The sequence below is a fragment of the Pipra filicauda genome, unplaced genomic scaffold, assembly GCF_003945595.2.
Source record: "Pipra filicauda isolate LSUMZ 115617 unplaced genomic scaffold, ASM394559v2 scaffold384_size681814_pilon, whole genome shotgun sequence".
Lineage (NCBI taxonomy): Eukaryota > Metazoa > Chordata > Aves > Passeriformes > Pipridae > Pipra > Pipra filicauda.
The window spans coordinates 136040-152900 of NW_024104514.1; the positions used below are offsets into that span (position 1 = coordinate 136040).

Consider the following 16861-nt stretch of genomic DNA (forward strand, 5'->3'; position numbering starts at 1 on the left):
GGAACAGGCAAACTGTCAACTCGAAAGTTCAGAGAAGGCATTAGCTCCTATATTTGACTTTAGTCCATTTGAGCAACATAAATATGGATCAAAACCAGGTAATCAAAAAAGAAAAAAAAAAAAAAACAAACCAAAAGCTCAAACCCAAACAAAACCCACCACCACCAACAAAAAAGCCCTTATCATTTCCCTGTTCTGGATACCTAATACTTTTATGGTAAGGTTTTGACTTGGGTCTTATCTTGTCCAAACTGGTACACGATCCCACATAAGAGGAAATGCAGATAACAGTGGGGTGTCTCATTGCCAGTACCTCACTCCCAGCTGCAGATGCACTGGTCAGCAGCAGAACATGTAAAAGGGAAGGAGCAGACTCCAGCACACCTCCACTCACCTGGCCGGTGTGTAGCAGGATGGGGTATGTAGGGTTATTGCACAACACCAGCTGGAAGCCAAATGAACAATTAATGATCACACAACATTTTGAAGCTGTAGAATGGAATTTATTGCCCAAAGTAGCACTTTGGAGTGGGAAATAATCTTCAGATTCTGTGCGTTCATTGACCTTTCTGGGAACTATTTTCCAAACTAAAAAAATAATGAAGGGAAAGTTGTTTACAGAGACATTAGCTGTAGCAGAGGTGCTCTGTAAGACCAGAAGGGTCACTCTCTGCATGTGCATTCTGTTCTGGAATAAAAGCATACTTTGTGAAGGAATTCGCCTTTAAAGGGCTGCCTGCCTAAGTGCTCTTCTGGAATAGCTCTTGTGGAATAATGCAGTTTTCAAAAGCAGTGCCAGCCGGTTCCTCAATATAGACAAAGCCTCAGGGCTCCCAGGATTAGACTTTTGGTACTCATGTAAATTGCTTGATGTCTCAAATGGGGACCCTGCAAGCACTCCTGTGGTGTGCTGATGATGGCTGAGGGCTGTGGGGTTTGTTGCTTGGTTTCCTGACTTGGCTAAGAAACAGCTTGGAAAAAGTGCCCTTAACCTCCCACAGACGAAGGGTGGGTAAGTTTTCACAAACACCTTGAAACAGGCTGAGAATGTTGCTCCCATCCCTTCTGCCATTTCAAACCCACGCAAGGGGTGGCCAGGAACTCCTCCTGCTCACAGGAATCCGTGGATGTCTCCTTGACATGCAGTCCCGTACTGACTGTGCTACCAGAGGCAAGCTAAAACGGGTAATTGCTTTCCACATACTGCCTCCAAGAAGACTGCAGATGTCTCAAAGTGTTCATATACTAAAAAGCACCTTTTCCATCCTTTTAAAATGGCAGATTAAGTCATGTGTGTGACTCAGCCTCATTTTCTTGTCCTGTGACTTCAGGCAAGTCACTTCTCTTCCAGCTTCTGACGGGTTTTGGGCATCCAATCCAAAAACGCCGTGTGCCTTGTTTAGGAAGATGCGTGAGTGGCACCCTGGAAAAACAAAGGCAGAACGTGTTGAATTGAATATCCTGCTAATCAATGCCATTCCATGGTTTTCACTAAGGCTGCCTTTCCCAGCTGTAAAACAAGGGCAATGCAATATTCCTTAGACAGAGCGAGTACATATTTCATAAATCATAGATGATGAAGTGATTAAAGACAGTGATTAAAATGTATTTCAGCGCTGAAATACCGCGTTATAACGGGGCTGAGGGAAGGGACGGCCCCCATTCCTGCCAGGGGCCCGTGCCCTCCCTCACGGCCCCGCCCCTCGGTGCCGGCGGGAAAGCGGCGGGTCGGTGCCCTCAGGAGGAGGAGGGCGAGAGGCTGTGGGGAGTTTGGAGCCTTCGGCCTGGGTACTGTACCTACCCGCTCCCGGAGCTGCCCGGGCATGAGCTGGGGTTTCGTTATTGTTGTAATTTTCGTGGGGAATTACGGTGCTCGGCGGGAGAGGGAAATTCTGCGGTGCCTCACCCCTTGGGAACAGAAATGTACATCCTATGCGAAGGCAGCTGGCAAGGAAAAAAAACAAATAAATCCGTGTGTTGATAGGCGATTAATCACTTATTTTCCTCTGAGTCAACAGATGTGAGATCACACACACCGTGGTGCCCCTTGGGGCAGGTCGGATCGCCTCCTGCCCCTGGCCCAGGGGGTCGAGCTCTGCTCCAGCCATTTTCTGTCAGTCCAAAAACCCAAGGGGAACTGCTGGGACCAGGTCCCTGTCACACCTGCAGCCTGGAAGGGGTGCAGCATCCAGGTCTTCATCACTACTCTTGGGCACCTGAGGTGGCACAAGATTGATGGTGTTTCTTCATAGATTTGCTCTTTTGTCTCAGACTTTTACCCTTTTATCTACTACGTTGCAGGCTGTGGTGACTGAAATCCTTCAGGTGCGCCAACACACCAGCAGCAGGAGGACCCTCCACTGAGCAGGAGGATTTTGTTCATACCTAAATTTTTTAGTGGGGTGAGGTATAATTTCTCTGTTTTCCCTTGTAGCCTGCAGGAAGGCACTGGTCTGGGTCTGCCTTGTTTTTCTGCTGTGAGATGCCAATTGCCTCAGGATGGGGAGTAGGAGAACGATCCCGTGACCTGCTGAGCGTTATTGAAGTGCAGGATTATGTGCATTTCAGGAGGATGTTTCTAATGAAGAAGGGGATTGTAATATAGTTTTAATACCTTTTGCATTACTTGTTTTTCTTCCTTCAGTATTTGAAGTTAAGGATTTTTAAAAATCTCTTATTTTTTAATTAATGTTTTACTGTAATTATGCAAAGGCATGGTTTGTCATTCCATAATTGTCAGTGTTCTGAAACAGAAATGAAATATAACCTGACACTATCAGATACAACTGATTTTATAAGAATATTTCCATTAAGTATTAACAGAAGATAATACTAAAATTCTGATATTTTCTTTCTCCCTTTCCCAGCCTCTGTATACAGAAGATTCTTCCAAGCAAATTAGGCAGACCTTAAATATCCATTTAGAAGCTAAAAAAAAGGCTCTTTGCAGATATTTAGCCTAAACTATCCTGACCTCTGTTAGACTCCCAAATCTTACAGTTAGAAAGGATGAGCAAGTAAATATATACACATATCTGGATGAGATGGTTTACAAAACTTTTGATCAGCCATAGCTAGAGCAGCAAAGGTAAACTCACAATTAAAACAGAAGCAACTTGCCCATTTACAAAAGAAAAAAAATGATTACAGGTTATAAGGTCATATTTCTAGGGAACTACTTTGTATTTATTTTTCTTGCATTCATACAATTTAAGGAGGTCATATTTTGCTTCTTGTTTAACCATGCTATCACTAAGGGCCTGTTCCCGTTCTAGGCCTTGCTTATAGGAAGTCACATAGAGAGGGCAGTGAAACAGTGGTGAAGCAGAGACATGGCAAGTTAAGCATGAAAAAACTTGACATGAGCTCTCTGTACATGGTTTTGCATAGTAAAAGCCTCAGATTTTTATTACCCTTCCTTTATTCTTTTTATGCAAGCATACTCCTTACAGGCATGTCTTCAGCATTTATTGGTCATTCTGAACCTCGGCAAGAACTTCAAAACAAATAGAGCTTTAATAGCCTACTCTCAAGATATATCACTAAGGAGTTGTAGCCTTCTCAGTAGCACTGTTTTGTGGGTTTTCTTTCACATAAAGATGGGGAAGCTGAGCTGTTGCACAGCCTTTCCATTAACCATTCTGTCTGTAACTATGCTGACTTTTGCTATAAAAATACAGGCTGCCTTTAGCATTCTTACCAGAATAAATTCCAATAATGATAAATCATTTTAAATGTTTCCCACCTCCAAAAACTTGTCTCTGACCCAAGATTCTCACATGGGAATGAGATCTCTTTTCCTAATACCTGTGAAGCTCCTTTCTAGCCAAACTGGTTCATCTTAGAGTGAAGGAGTAGATTTTCTCCTTTTGGTCTGATATATCAGATAATGAAGAGTTGGAAGCAGAATCCAAGTTTAAATCCATATATGATGACATACTGACAAGTTTCTGTAGTTCAAGGATTTCTTAAAAGTACTTTTACAATCATTTACTCATTTATTGCCTCCCCAATACTGTCTTTGCTTGTATTTCCCAGCAGTGATCAATACTTTATTGCCTGCTCTTTCACAATGAAGGCCATGGAGGATCAAGTAGTCCAAGAAGAACCAGGATACCAGGATGATGAGGTAAATTTAAGGTTGGTTGGAAAATATGAGCAGCAAATGTTGTTTGAAAGTAATTTGATAGTGTTAAGAAATCAGTGGAGAGACAGGAGATCCCCAAAGACCATCAGGGAGTTCAATGTGTTTGAAATTTTGCTCTAATCTATTACCAAGAAAATCTCATTCTCTTAGTCCCTGTACAACCTGGCTCTTCAAGTACTCTTCGTTAACCTTTCAAAAGCTATGCACAATTTTTAATGAGATTATCGTTATTTCTTTATATTTTGTGCTTCTGTATTAAATGCAAGGGGATATCAGTTAATCTTACGCTTCCAAGGAATGGTCATCGCCATGAAAAGACTGAGAAACTGTGTCAGAAAAGCTCTAGATGATGATGATAACACAAGTTTTATTAGCTTAGCAGAGGATTAATTGCCTGTGAAGTTACACTTTATGGAGAAGGTGATAGGAAATATTAAGGCCTTTTTGGCTCGCTATGGCTTTGCCTATTTCAGTTGCCCAAGAAGTTAAGTATTATTGAGGAAAATCAATAGAAGTTTACAAATTTGAAACAGACACATAATGAGATACACATAATAACAAGAAAATAACAAGAAAAACAAAAATCTATTTTTTTCCTGCTATTTTTTTTAGGAATCCTTTTTTCAGGATATTGACCTTCTACAGAAGCATGGAATTGTAAGTATTAGCAATCACTTGACCACACAGAGTTGTGCATGTAAAGATGTTGTAAGGTTATTTCCAAAATTGTATGCACATTGATGCAAATAGCTGAAATTCCTCCTTGCAGTACATTCTAACTCAGTCATGTGGAGACAAATTTTGCCTCTGGTTATAAGACAAATTTTTAGAAAATCTCGTTCACATCAGATTCCTAAATAAAGTGGCAAGACACTCAAACTATTTAGCACCTAGCACTCTTGAAAAACCAACTGCTTGCTAATTTATTTGAAAACTGTGTGATAGATTATTTCCTGTTCCTGCCAATCTTTGTAATTACTCCTGCATTTCTGGTGCCTGTGAGATTACACTGTGACAATTGTCGCTATACTATTTTCAGCATGCTGGTGAAGGGGGGAGAGTAGGAGTGAGGAGAATATTAGTAGCTAGAGAAATAAGTGGTTTTCTTCATCAAATATGAATTCCTATCATTGTTATCATTATCATAATTATCACGTAAACATCACCTATTTATTTGAATTACTATTATATGTTTATCTAGGAGTCTGGCTCATGGATTGGAATCCTATTATATTCAGTTATAGGAGCAGAATAAAAGGTTGGGTTTGCCTGAAGTAACATAAGATTTAACTCTAAATGACTACAGATGGGAAGGACACAGACAGAATGAGTCATCATTAGTCAGCACTATAGCTACTGGGCTGAGCATGTCAGCAGTGTAATTGTTGACAACTTTTTTTATTGGCAGTTTTAGAGTTCTGAAGAAGGATCACACGATTGGGAGCTCTAACTATGGGGCCACACAGGAAAAATACACAAATTATTGTATTGTTAAAAATTTAACAAGTTGATCAAAGAGGCTGACCTGAGCTGGAAGGGAGCTGTACTAGCCTGTCAGTATTAAATAAGGCACAGCATTCACATAATGATATGAATGTATGAAAGATCTTGAAAATAAAGGATAATGACTTAGGCTGTTTTTCTTGTTTAATAGGGCTATTCTGCTCCTTTTCATTTTTTTCTTTCTTCCAAGTGGGTATTCTCACACCTCAGGGGAAGGTTTTGTTCTCAGCTGTGCCAGTTAAAAGCTTTGTGTGAACATATGATGACCCATATCTGCTAAATTAATTTACTTCAAGAAATAATTTTTGTGGATTTAGATTTTTTTTCTGAGGAGTAGAGAGAAAAATATTTACTAGATCTGACATGTAGCCACAAAGAGAGTCAGAATAGCACAACTGAGGTTGTGGTTCGATGATCAAAGGTGTTTGGTTGGAATTAAGGTGCTGTGACCCCTCAGCCTTTGCTGAGTGTCATACACATATCACAGGATGAGAAATAAGCTTCCAAATGAACATGACTAATTTCTCACACAACACCCTCCCTTCTTATGCTCTATGCACTCCCACACTCTAGATAAATAGATGATACGTCCAGTTCATAGTTTTTTTTCAAAGGAAAATCTTGGCCGGAAATGGTAAATTGATGTATTATCCCACACCTTTCACACAGTATGTTTTCTTGTGAGTAGGCTGTTTGTGCTTTTAAATTCCCAGTGATGTCAACATCAGAAAATGAGGTGAGAGGAGGCAAAATGTGTCAGTAGGGTGCTGTCTGAAGTTGTGCTGTTCCCAATTTATGAAAAACTCTAGTAGCTCGTTCCATCCCAAGGTATCAGCTAGATCTGGAAGATACATGTGTTTTAAACTGGACATAACTGTGAACATGCAAAAACAGCACAGCATTTAGACTCAGCTTCCAGTGATCCTCGTGTATTGGCTCCCAACTATCCACCCTCAGATTATATGGTTTACAGATTATCTGTGCTAAGGGACCAAGGACAGACTGAGTGTTATAGGGTTTCCTAGGATGGGCTCCATGCTATCTGTAATAATCCATACTGTTTCTTTACTACCAGCTTGGATCTAGAAAAACTGACACTGAAGAGGGACAAGTAAATACAACTGGACCCAGACACCTTTCTCTCAAAACCACCAGGAGCTGCTCTCTGCACCATGATCCCTCACACCAATCTTACTCAAAATTTTCTTTTGTTGGTGTCACAAACTACACAATGAAGAGTTTACTGTGTAAATCTGTTTCTCAGTGAAAACCCACATGCATATGAATGTATAGTACAGTATGTTTCAAATTGTTAACTGTCTGAATACTCACAGAAAGGAAATTTCTTTACAGAATGTAGCAGATATTAAAAAGCTGAAGTCAGTTGGGATCTGCACAATCAAAGGAATCCAGATGACCACGAGACGGGCGCTGTGCAATGTAAAAGGGCTTTCAGAGGCCAAAGTGGACAAGATTAAAGAAGCTGCAAACAAGCTTATTGTAAGTCACTTCCCTGAGAGTTTAAACCTATGTTGGCCTCTCCAAAATGCTGTGCAACATTTCTCTTAACAGATTTTCCAGCACATCATTAAGATAATTTTGAAAATTATTCTGTTTGTTACTCTAAAGGGATAATACTTTATACTCCACAACAACCAGATAGTATTTTTCATACCTAACCTGTGTGAATGAGGCTAGAGCGGAGAGAAGGTATTTATATGGGATATTGCACCATAACTTCAGGATAAAGCTAAAATAAACCTCTCATGTTGTCTTTGGTCTTCCTTAGGAGCCAGGCTTCCTGACTGCCTTTGAGTACAGTGAAAAACGGAAGATGGTATTTCATATTTCTACTGGCAGCCAGGAATTCGAGTAAGCTTACCTCTAAAATCCTTCCTTCATCCAAATGTTTCCAATGATTATATTTATCGTCCTCAATTGGACACAGAAATATAAGGGAATAAATACTCAGCTAGGACAAGTAGGTCCCCTTGCATTTGGAGCTACTGCTGGCTCAAAGATTCCTGCATCAGTAAGCAACAAGGCAAACTCCTTTTCTGAGGGGAAACTGAACTTTGTACAGTCACTGTAAATAAACATCCAGAGTTTGCATCCAAAAATCCTGAATGTATCATCATTTTTTTACCTAGTCAAAACAACCTGCAGGTCTCAGGTCACACTTACAAGTGTTCAAGTTCTCCCTTCAGATATTTATCTTTTCAAATGTTATTTTTTCCTCTTCTTTCTTTCCAGTTACAATTTCTACAGATCTTTCTCTTGCACGTAAAAGGAGAGGTTAAGACAGAGTTAATTCTTTATGAATCAGGGATCATTTAGTGCCCTGCACTTAATGCAGCAAGTGAGGGGCTTTAGGGCAAAAATTACTTTTCTCAAAGTAGCAAAAATGTATATTTTTTTACTTTCCTCTTCTGATTTTGTGGGTTTAACTATATCATAATCCTCTCCCTTTCTCCAGTAAACTTCTGGGTGGTGGGATTGAAAGCATGGCAATCACTGAGGCCTTTGGAGGTGAGAGAACCACATCAAATGGGTGTTACTGAACAAAGACCTGAAACTTAATTTAGATTTTAATTCATAAAAAATCGATTATTTCTATCAAATTTACCATGTCGTACTCACAAAGATGAGGACCTGCATGAGTGCAAGAAGAAAGAATCCACTTCTCTTAGTGTTTTCTCATTTTCCCTCTTCATTTGCTTGCAGACTAAGTTTGAGCTGAGTAATCATTAGACTTGGGGCATGCTGATTCAGTAAAACATATCATTATTAACACTATTACTAAGGTGTCAAAGTTCTGATGCAAAATGTTCCTTTCCAGTAACACAACTGCCACAAAAGGTATGCATGCTTAGTGTACATTGTATTTCATGTAAGATTTTGAAATTACAATTAAGCTACTATTATAGTACACTTGATTAGTTTGTGCTTAACACTTCGACAACAAGAAGAAGAGTTCATAAAACACAGCACTCTTCCCTTTAGAAAAGATAAACTAGAGACTAACATGATTTGATGTAGTGAGATGATAAACTTGTAAACTTCTCCTTGATCATTTTACTGAAAATGAAACTGGCCCAGGTCAATGGAATCAACCATTTCTTACCCCACCTGTCCTCAGTTAACACTTTACCACAGGTGCCATGTGGTTTTAACTTCTACACACAAGGGAATAAATGACCTTAGCAATCAAGTGCGATAAAATTAAAGCATTTCAGACTTTGCTTTTCATGTGACACATTTCTCTTGCACAGAATATGATTTATAAATTGAGGTTAAATGATTTAAAAAGATAGAGATAGAAGTGAGTTTTGTAAGTGTGTTCCTAACTGCAGTAATGCCTGAATCTGGCAAACTTGGAAAAAGAGACCTTGACTTTTTTTTTTCCCTTTTCTTTATTTAACAGAGTTTCGGACAGGCAAAACCCAGCTATCTCACACTCTTTGTGGTAGGTGTAGTACCTTAAAAGAGACATGTTTCTTCTCAGTGAACCCATTCTTTACCCCTATGTCAGAATTAAACACATAGAGACAACTCAGAATCTTTTATGTCCAGAAATGCAGTGTAACAGACCTTGGTGACTCTTACCTCCATTAGCTGTGTTTGAGTAGAAAACTCATAAATGATTACTTTTTAATACTGCTCACATCCATGTAAATTTTGCCATAAGGAGAGAGATGATAATAGACTGCCTTAGATAAACCAGTATAACACACCATCTGGAAAAGCAGAGCACAAATATGGGTCACATGTAGATGGGGGGCATTGCTCAGAAAAGGGCAAAGGCAAAGATTCTATCTCAGTATCTCTTTTACTTTCCTGGTTTCCAGAGGTTTTGCTGAATATGACATTCTGGAAGGGCACTGAGGGGATACTACTGGCTGTCAGTGACTGGATAAACAAATACTTTGGCAGTTGCAGTATTCGGGCAGTGCCAAATACAGCAGGACTCTGATTTCCCAGAGATATCTCTCGATGTGTAAATAGTAGTAAAAAATAACTAATATAACTATTAATGCTGCTGGAATTACCAGACACTGCGTAGGCAAATTCCCTTAAATGAACCCTACATTGTATAGTGAAATATGGCATGTTCTGGAAAAATAAGGCCTCTTCTTGTTAGTACAGTCTAATGGCCAGCAGAGTCATACCCTTTTGCATGAATGACTACAACTGGATTCAACATTTTAGCTTATTCACTCTAAAGAGACTAAACCCACAATCAATAACTATTCATGTATCAGGAAAAATTCATACCCAAAGAATTTTTGATCAGATGAGTTACAGCTGGAAAAAACCCTACTAAAACAATACAATCAATTTGGGCAGAGGATTAAGACAATGCCTTGTGTATAGGAACTTATTAATAATATCCTTAAAAGATACAGATTTAGTTAGGGTACTCAGTAAAACACAGATTTGATAGCATTTATTAAATCTCATCTGATCTCCAGTCGAGAAAAGGGGCTTGAGTTTATACTCAAGATGGCAGTAAAACTTGAGATACTCCTGATTTCCACATTGATTAAAACTGGTGGTTCTTTGTGATATGAATAAGCAGTTGTATTTTATTTTAAAAAATAATAATAGAAGGAGCAAGAAAATATTTTCCCCACTTTTTCATGTTGATCTTCTATGATTTTCTGCAGTGACAGCTCAGCTCCCAGGACCAAATGGCTACACAGGTGGAAAGATTATCTTCATTGATACTGAAAACACTTTGTATCTTTTTGACTCTTAAGCTACAGGTATGATGAACTTGAAAAGACAGTTTATTTTATTATATGGAAGCAGGAGTCTCCTGATACCTTCATATATATAAAACATTATGACTGGCACAGAAATCCTGAAGAGCACAGTGTGTAGTGGCCCACAAGGAAGTGACTTTTTCCTCTGTCATTTGATGTAATTCAACCTGGAAAAATTAGAGTTAGGATTCAGATTTTATTTTAAATAAGTTTTGCTTGCGTGTGGGTTTTTTGGTTTTGGTTTGTTTGCTTGGTTTTTTTTTTTTTTTTTTGTTTTGGTTTTTTTTTTGTTTTGTTTTGTTTTGGTTTTGCTTTTGGTGGGGTTTTTTTGTTTGGTTTTTTTTTGATTGGTTGGGGGTTTTTGTTTTGGTTTTGGGTTTTTTTTGTGTTTTTTGGTTTTGGTTTTTTGAGGTTTTTGTTTTGTTTTGTTGGGTTTCGTTTTTTGGGTTGGGGGTTTTTTGGTGATTTTTTTTTTTAAGATCTAATAGGCCTCCTACGGGTGATAGCAGCTTTTCTGTTCAAGATAAATTTATCTAAGTACTAAACACTATTTTTAACACTTCACATCTGCGATAGACTGTGTATAAACAGGTTTTGCTCACAGCTAAATTCCTAGAGCACAGATATTCATGTGCCAGCCCCCCCCCGCCTCAAACCCTAAACACAAAACAATTATCATCGTGAGTCTTAAACTATCTTTAGGGTACGTGGGACAGCATGAAGAGAAAAAGTCAGTCTTCTCTAGGATCGAAATAAGTATTCTTCTTTCCCACCCCATCCCACCCCTAATTCTATTTTGGAATGGAGTTTTATTATTTTCAGGGCATGGTTTGTATCAAGAGAAATCCTTAACTCTGACTAATGTCAGCCGACCAGACCGTCTTCGTGACATTGCCGATCGCTTCAGTGTTGACCATGAGGCAGTACTTGACAATGTGCTGTATGCACGTGCATATACTAGTAAGAACAGTATTGCAACTGGCATGATATTTATGTTTTTTCTCCGAGGTACCCATTTTAATATTGTCATTTTATCAACAGCTCCAACACACTGTGTCACCAGACACTGCTTTAAAACTTAAGAAAGTTTTAAATGGGACTTTTACTTTGAGAGTGCAATATAAATACGATTAAAACAATTTCTGTGTGTCATTTAATTCAACATTAAGTTGAACTGTTTATATTGCTTTTCAGTTTCTTAACACAAGAAAAAAAGTTGTCTTCTTGCATACTTTCATTGTGAAGCTTTTCACAAAGAAGTGTTGTGAGATGGGCAAGTGGAAACTGGAGCCTGCAGAAGCACAGGCACTGTTGGGTATTGTAGGTTGTTACTGGGCACTGGATTTAAAACTGCTGGCAGTGAAAATATAAACAGTGCAAACATTTAAAGTGGGATTTTAAAATTCAGGCTTTTGTTCCTTCAGAGCTCTTTCTGGTCCTAATTTCACTTGGCAACTCTACTTCCCACCAGGTGAACATCAGATGGAATTGCTTGACTATGTAGCAGCCAAGTTCCATGAGGAAGCTGGTATCTTCAAGCTATTGGTACAAGACTTTTTGGTTTTGTATGCTTACTGTTTGAGAATAAGTTTTCCTATTTTCTTTCACTATATTTACTTATCTAGCATAATTACAATGCAGATCATTGACTCCATAATGGCACTTTTCCGTGTGGATTTCAGTGGTCGTGGAGAGTTGGCTGAACGACAACAGAAACTAGCTCAGATGCTGTCAAGGCTCCAAAAAATATCAGAAGGTTGGTAAGCACAACCACCTAGTAGTCCAAGTGTATTATCAATCAGGCACTGGCCCAGGAATCTTTCCTCACTTTACACCTCTGTCTGTTACCAAAAAGATCAAACTGGAAATATATTAACTCAAGATGACAGATTGAGAAAACTTTAGAACTTTTCAGCATTTAGAGTTTTTCTAGAAATGCTGTCAAATCCTAAATGAGAGAATACGTTGTCGATCTGGACAAATATCCAGTAAGAGAAATTGTCTTCCCCAAATTTCTACAGTCTAAATACAAAAGAAACACAAAGAATAGAAAAAAGGATGAAGGCACAGAGAGATAAAAAAGCCGTGCCCATCACCGCTTTCCTAGGACTTTGCAATGCTCTGAGGGATGATGACAGGATGAATAGAAATGTTGATGAGGAATGAGTAAATGCTTTTTTTCTGTGCAGTAAAAAAAAAAGGCAAACAGAGAAAGGGAGGGAGAAGGGGCTGAGGGCAGGGTGCCAAGAGAGAAGATGGGAACTGAGAAAGACTTGTTCACTGGAATTCTGAAAAGTGCTCATTTTTGGTGTATCTCAGCTGAAGCCATGCAGGAGCAAATTCAAGTTGACTCCTGATTAACTGCAGCCATCAGCCATAAATGAATATTTGCAAATATTCATTTGAAATGTGAAGTGCTTCAGCAGCAGCCCTGCTTTTACTGTGGATGGGAGAGTATTTTGGCATTCTAATTGGATGTAGTCTACCTTCTTTCCATTGTTTTCCATTGCAGAATATAACGTGGCTGTGTTTGTGACCAACCAGATGACTGCTGACCCAGGAGCAACTATGACGTAAGAGAATTTTTCTCTCTCTTTTTAAAAAATTTCTCCTATTTTGTAATACACATTTAGGAGAGAACTGAGATTGTATAGAGCAAGTGGCACTGAAATGAAGGTTCAGATTTTTTATTGGTTCCTGTGGTATGAGGAATCGTTCATGGATGACACCTCTAAGTTTCTCTCAGTTTTTGTAATGTTTTTTACGTTTATCTGCTGCCTGGTATGACGGTATGATTTCACTGCGACTTGAATGAAGACAACGAGCTACAAAAAGTATTGAAAAAGCATCCCATTTTCCTTTGGAAGACCTTATATATGATGTTTAAATTGTGCATTTCTTGAGCCTCTTGAATTTAATGAGAGGCAAATGATGCCAGCACTGACCCTCTGAACATCCTATCTTGAGGCAAGTGTGTTAAAGTATTTTTTTAATATATTGACCTATTTATCATTTATTACTGAGTTGATTAGGCCTTGTCTGACAGTTAATCACAGTATTAACCTCTGGAATTTGCACAGTGAATCACTGCCATTTTCTTGCTAATTCAGCTTTCAGGCAGACCCAAAAAAGCCCATTGGGGGCCACATCCTTGCTCATGCTTCGACTACCAGGATCAGTTTGAGGAAAGGGAGAGGGGAGCTGCGTATTGCAAAGATATATGACAGGTAAATGACCTTTCCCTCACAGCAAGGAACCTGCATTATGAGCAACTGTAAAGTGACCAAGTTCAAGGTACTGAAACTTTCTGCATGGTAAATTGGGAGAAAATCTGAAAGGACAAACTAATTAACAGATTAAACAACTAATTAAAGTTGTCTTGCATATTACATACATTAAATTACGTGATCTTTCATTATAAATCCTACTAAGATGCTCGGCTCTTAAAGAAGACCATCCAATAGTTTGGTAGGAGTCGTGCTCCAGAGCTGTGAAATTACTGTTTTCCTGACATAATTATTTCACTTTGTCGGATCGTGATAATATTGATCACGTTTGCACATAGGTATAAAGGCACTGAAGTGTTCCAGGTCACTTACACACCTACAACATTTTGGGGACTGTTTCACAACTGCATTTAACATGGAGAAACCCACAAGTTTCTTGGTTGTTTTTTTCTCCAGCCCTGAGATGCCTGAAAATGAAGCTACATTTGCAATAACCACGGGAGGGATTGGGGATGCCAAAGAATAGGTAAAAAAACAATGTAAATGTACTGCTGGGCAAGTTGGAATGAAGATTTGTGCATGGCTGCAACTGCCTGGCTTCACTTCTAGCTTTTGAGAACTATTTGAGATATTTTGGGAGAACACTGGGATGAACTCTGTACAGTTCAGTTTTACTGAATTTGGTTCATTTAAGGTCTTTGTTTTTCAACTGAACTTTCAGCAGACAATGATTCAAGAAATAAGCTTGTGAATTGTTCTCAGAATCCTTTTCCCGTTTTGTGAAAATCAAAGCTGTTCTTTCACATGAGATTAAATATACTCTTTCTTAGTTTATTTCAAAGAGAATGTCTAAGTCGTAGAATTTAATGGAGCAAAATGAAGAAGAATTGGAATAAACTCAGTTATGAAATTACCATAAATAGGTGGAAAAGGCAGTGGGAGGAGCAACAGCCCAAGAACTTGATGGATTCTCATGTACTGCAGAAGAACAAGTAATTTTAAAAATATGTTTTTAGGCATTTTTATCTTGACTATTTTTATCTTGATAATGCTTACATTTTTATTTAGCAGTTTTTACTTTTTTGAAAAGAATGTTTTAAAACTGTTCTTATTAAAGTTAAAAATAAAGACTGAATTAGAACAGAGGTCTGATTATGTTTGGGTGCTTTGAATTAAACCCTTCTCTCAATAATCCTGTTGATCTTTCACGAGAGAAATAATCCGGGTGCAACCCAACATTTTAAACCTATTGTCTAGTTCTCTAACGGGACAAACTTTACATAATTGGCTTGTCATTCTTCTAACAGAAGCAAGAATACTAAAGATTACTATTAATTATTGTTATCATCATCATTATTAGAAGGAATAAAACAATCCCAGTGGCTACATAGGAGAGAGAGGCACTGGCACTGTCGCGTACACTGAGGGAAAGGCATTTAGGATTCAGTTTGCTGAGGGAGCACAGCTCAAAACTAGCCAGAGGTGTAGGTCATGGGGTACAAAAGAAGAAGCTGGGAATAACGAGAGAAACAGGGCACTGGGGGACAAAATAATAATTCAGTTTGCAATACCTCTGATGCTCATGGAATGGCTTGTTTTAAAATAAACTCAATAATTTATGTATTTATAAGGGAAGGTCTTACTCTGTCCTCTGGTAATGAGAATGGTTTAACTTTGGCCTCTAACTTTGGTCAGGGAATTTGTTCTCACTGGCACAAGAATTTTTTTCATTTAGATTAACAAATGCCTGTAGAATAACATGAAGTAAAAAGGCAGTGATGACCAGAAACTCATCCAAGAGAAGCCTGATGCTGTAGCCAGGCTTTTCCTTGTGAAAGACCTAGAGGGCTTGCCTTCCTTAAGTGGTTTCTTTACAGAGAGTTGGTATTCTTCTTGAGGTAAAGCACAATTTTTCAGTGGAGAAAAGTCTAGAGAGACAAAGGCAGGGAGGCTGGCTGATCTGGGAGAGCCAGGAATGGATCGGCTATTGTCATTTAATGCAATGTCTAGTCCTTTGCATGTGTCATTCCCACACCAGGCATTCATATCCAGTGGCCAAGTACCAGGTGTCAGTGAGAGCGCGCAGTGTCACTTTACTCCCTCTCACCTAGAAAGGCCCAAGTTTCTGTCAATACTTTATTTTAGGCACCAAGATCGCTTTTTGCTTTCTCACGGGTGCCATACATACATACATACAGCACATAAAACTAAAATGGTAATTCGTGTGCTGTTCCAGCCTGTTACTTTTATTCAAGGGTCTGGAACTAAAGGGGACTCACTTTGTCTTCTGCCAATACAGCCAGTTTTTGATAACCTGACGGCCCAGTAAGCACCAGTGATAGTGCAGCCGCCGTTTGAGCCGGGGCTGGGTCTGGCTGGTGTGACCCCATCACCCACCCAGCACGGCCCCTGGTGCCAGGACATGCTGACCTGCCCCTTGGCGATATTCCAGGCACGGCACAAAAGAACTTATGGCCTGTGCCACATAATCGCCTCATGGATTATTCTTTCATTCGGCGAGGAGTCCCTGGTTGATCTGGGGAGTTCTCTCCCGGCCTGCTGGTGCTCTGGCGACACCAAACATCATGGCCGCTGTCACTCTGCTCCTGCCCCAGCTCCGCGCCAAGATTCCCCTACTAATCTAATATGGAAAAACCTAGACGCGCCAGAGCCGCCACGGAGGCCTGAGGGGCCGCTCCCGGCCCGCCGCCCCTCGCCCCATTATTGTCCCTCCATTGTGTCCCCAGCCCCGCCGCCACCGCGGCGGGGCCTGCGAGCGCGTAGGCGACAGGTCGTATTCTTCAAACCCGCTGCGCAATCAGCGTAGCCCTCCGGCTATGCCTGTGCGCTCCGCGGAAGAATGTTACACCAAGCGCACGGGCTCTTCCCGCCCTACGCTGGCCTGAGTTACGCACCTTGCGTACGCCGTCCGCTTACGTAACGTGCGCCCCGGCCCAGGTTTTGCCTGCCGAGCCGAAGGCGTTACGGAGCGCGCTCCTCGCGCAGTAGACTTTGGGGAATAGCGTTTCTCTCCTTCTCCCGCCCGCCTTCCTCACGCGGAGCACCGGCTCTAAGTAAAGAACGCCACGCACCTTTCGTAGCCCGCCTGCTGCTGCGCGGGGCGGTGTTTCGCCGCGCGCGCTTCGTGCGTAGCTGGCTTCCGTGAATAGGCGTAGGCGTCTGGGAGCGCCGCGGTTTGCGCAGCGCCGCGCCGCCCG

General features: G+C 40.2%; 1 protein-coding gene and 1 long non-coding RNA gene across 10 annotated transcripts in view; one reads left to right on the forward strand and one right to left on the reverse strand.

The window, feature by feature from the left end:
- DMC1 (DNA meiotic recombinase 1) overlaps nucleotides 1-14731 on the forward strand; it is a 31106-nt gene extending 16375 nt beyond the window's left edge. Inside the window, exons 1-15 of one of the 8 annotated variants that reach the window (XM_039384890.1) lie at nucleotides 1728-1788; nucleotides 2302-2402; nucleotides 2868-3088; nucleotides 4039-4129; nucleotides 4760-4804; nucleotides 7004-7150; nucleotides 7440-7522; nucleotides 8127-8179; nucleotides 9075-9116; nucleotides 10318-10390; nucleotides 11285-11376; nucleotides 11888-12172; nucleotides 12929-12989; nucleotides 13527-13643; nucleotides 14100-14731. In XM_039384890.1, coding sequence (XP_039240824.1) covers nucleotides 4073-4129; nucleotides 4760-4804; nucleotides 7004-7150; nucleotides 7440-7522; nucleotides 8127-8179; nucleotides 9075-9116; nucleotides 10318-10390; nucleotides 11285-11376; nucleotides 11888-12172; nucleotides 12929-12989; nucleotides 13527-13643; nucleotides 14100-14169 — 1125 coding nt within the window. In that variant the 5' untranslated portion in view covers nucleotides 1728-1788; nucleotides 2302-2402; nucleotides 2868-3088; nucleotides 4039-4072 and the 3' untranslated portion in view covers nucleotides 14170-14731. Of the gene's footprint in view, nucleotides 1-1691; nucleotides 1789-2301; nucleotides 2403-2867; nucleotides 3089-4038; nucleotides 4130-4759; nucleotides 4805-7003; nucleotides 7151-7439; nucleotides 7523-8126; nucleotides 8180-8489; nucleotides 8510-9074; nucleotides 9117-10317; nucleotides 10391-11284; nucleotides 11377-11887; nucleotides 12173-12928; nucleotides 12990-13526; nucleotides 13644-14099 lie in introns of those variants that run through there. The other 7 variants (XM_039384887.1, XM_027715210.2, XM_039384889.1 and 4 more) reach the window with 7 other exon arrangements.
- On the reverse strand, nucleotides 482-16826 carry LOC120323943. Of its 2 annotated transcripts, XR_005564894.1 has the most exons (4): nucleotides 16559-16826; nucleotides 9257-9387; nucleotides 1802-1944; nucleotides 482-1423 (listed from the first exon to the last, which is right to left on the reverse strand). It is a non-coding gene; the product is annotated as an uncharacterized LOC120323943 (long non-coding RNA). The 2 variants fall into 2 exon arrangements; XR_005564895.1 differs by lacking the exon at nucleotides 9257-9387.
- Between the last annotated feature and the right edge of the window lie 35 nt (nucleotides 16827-16861).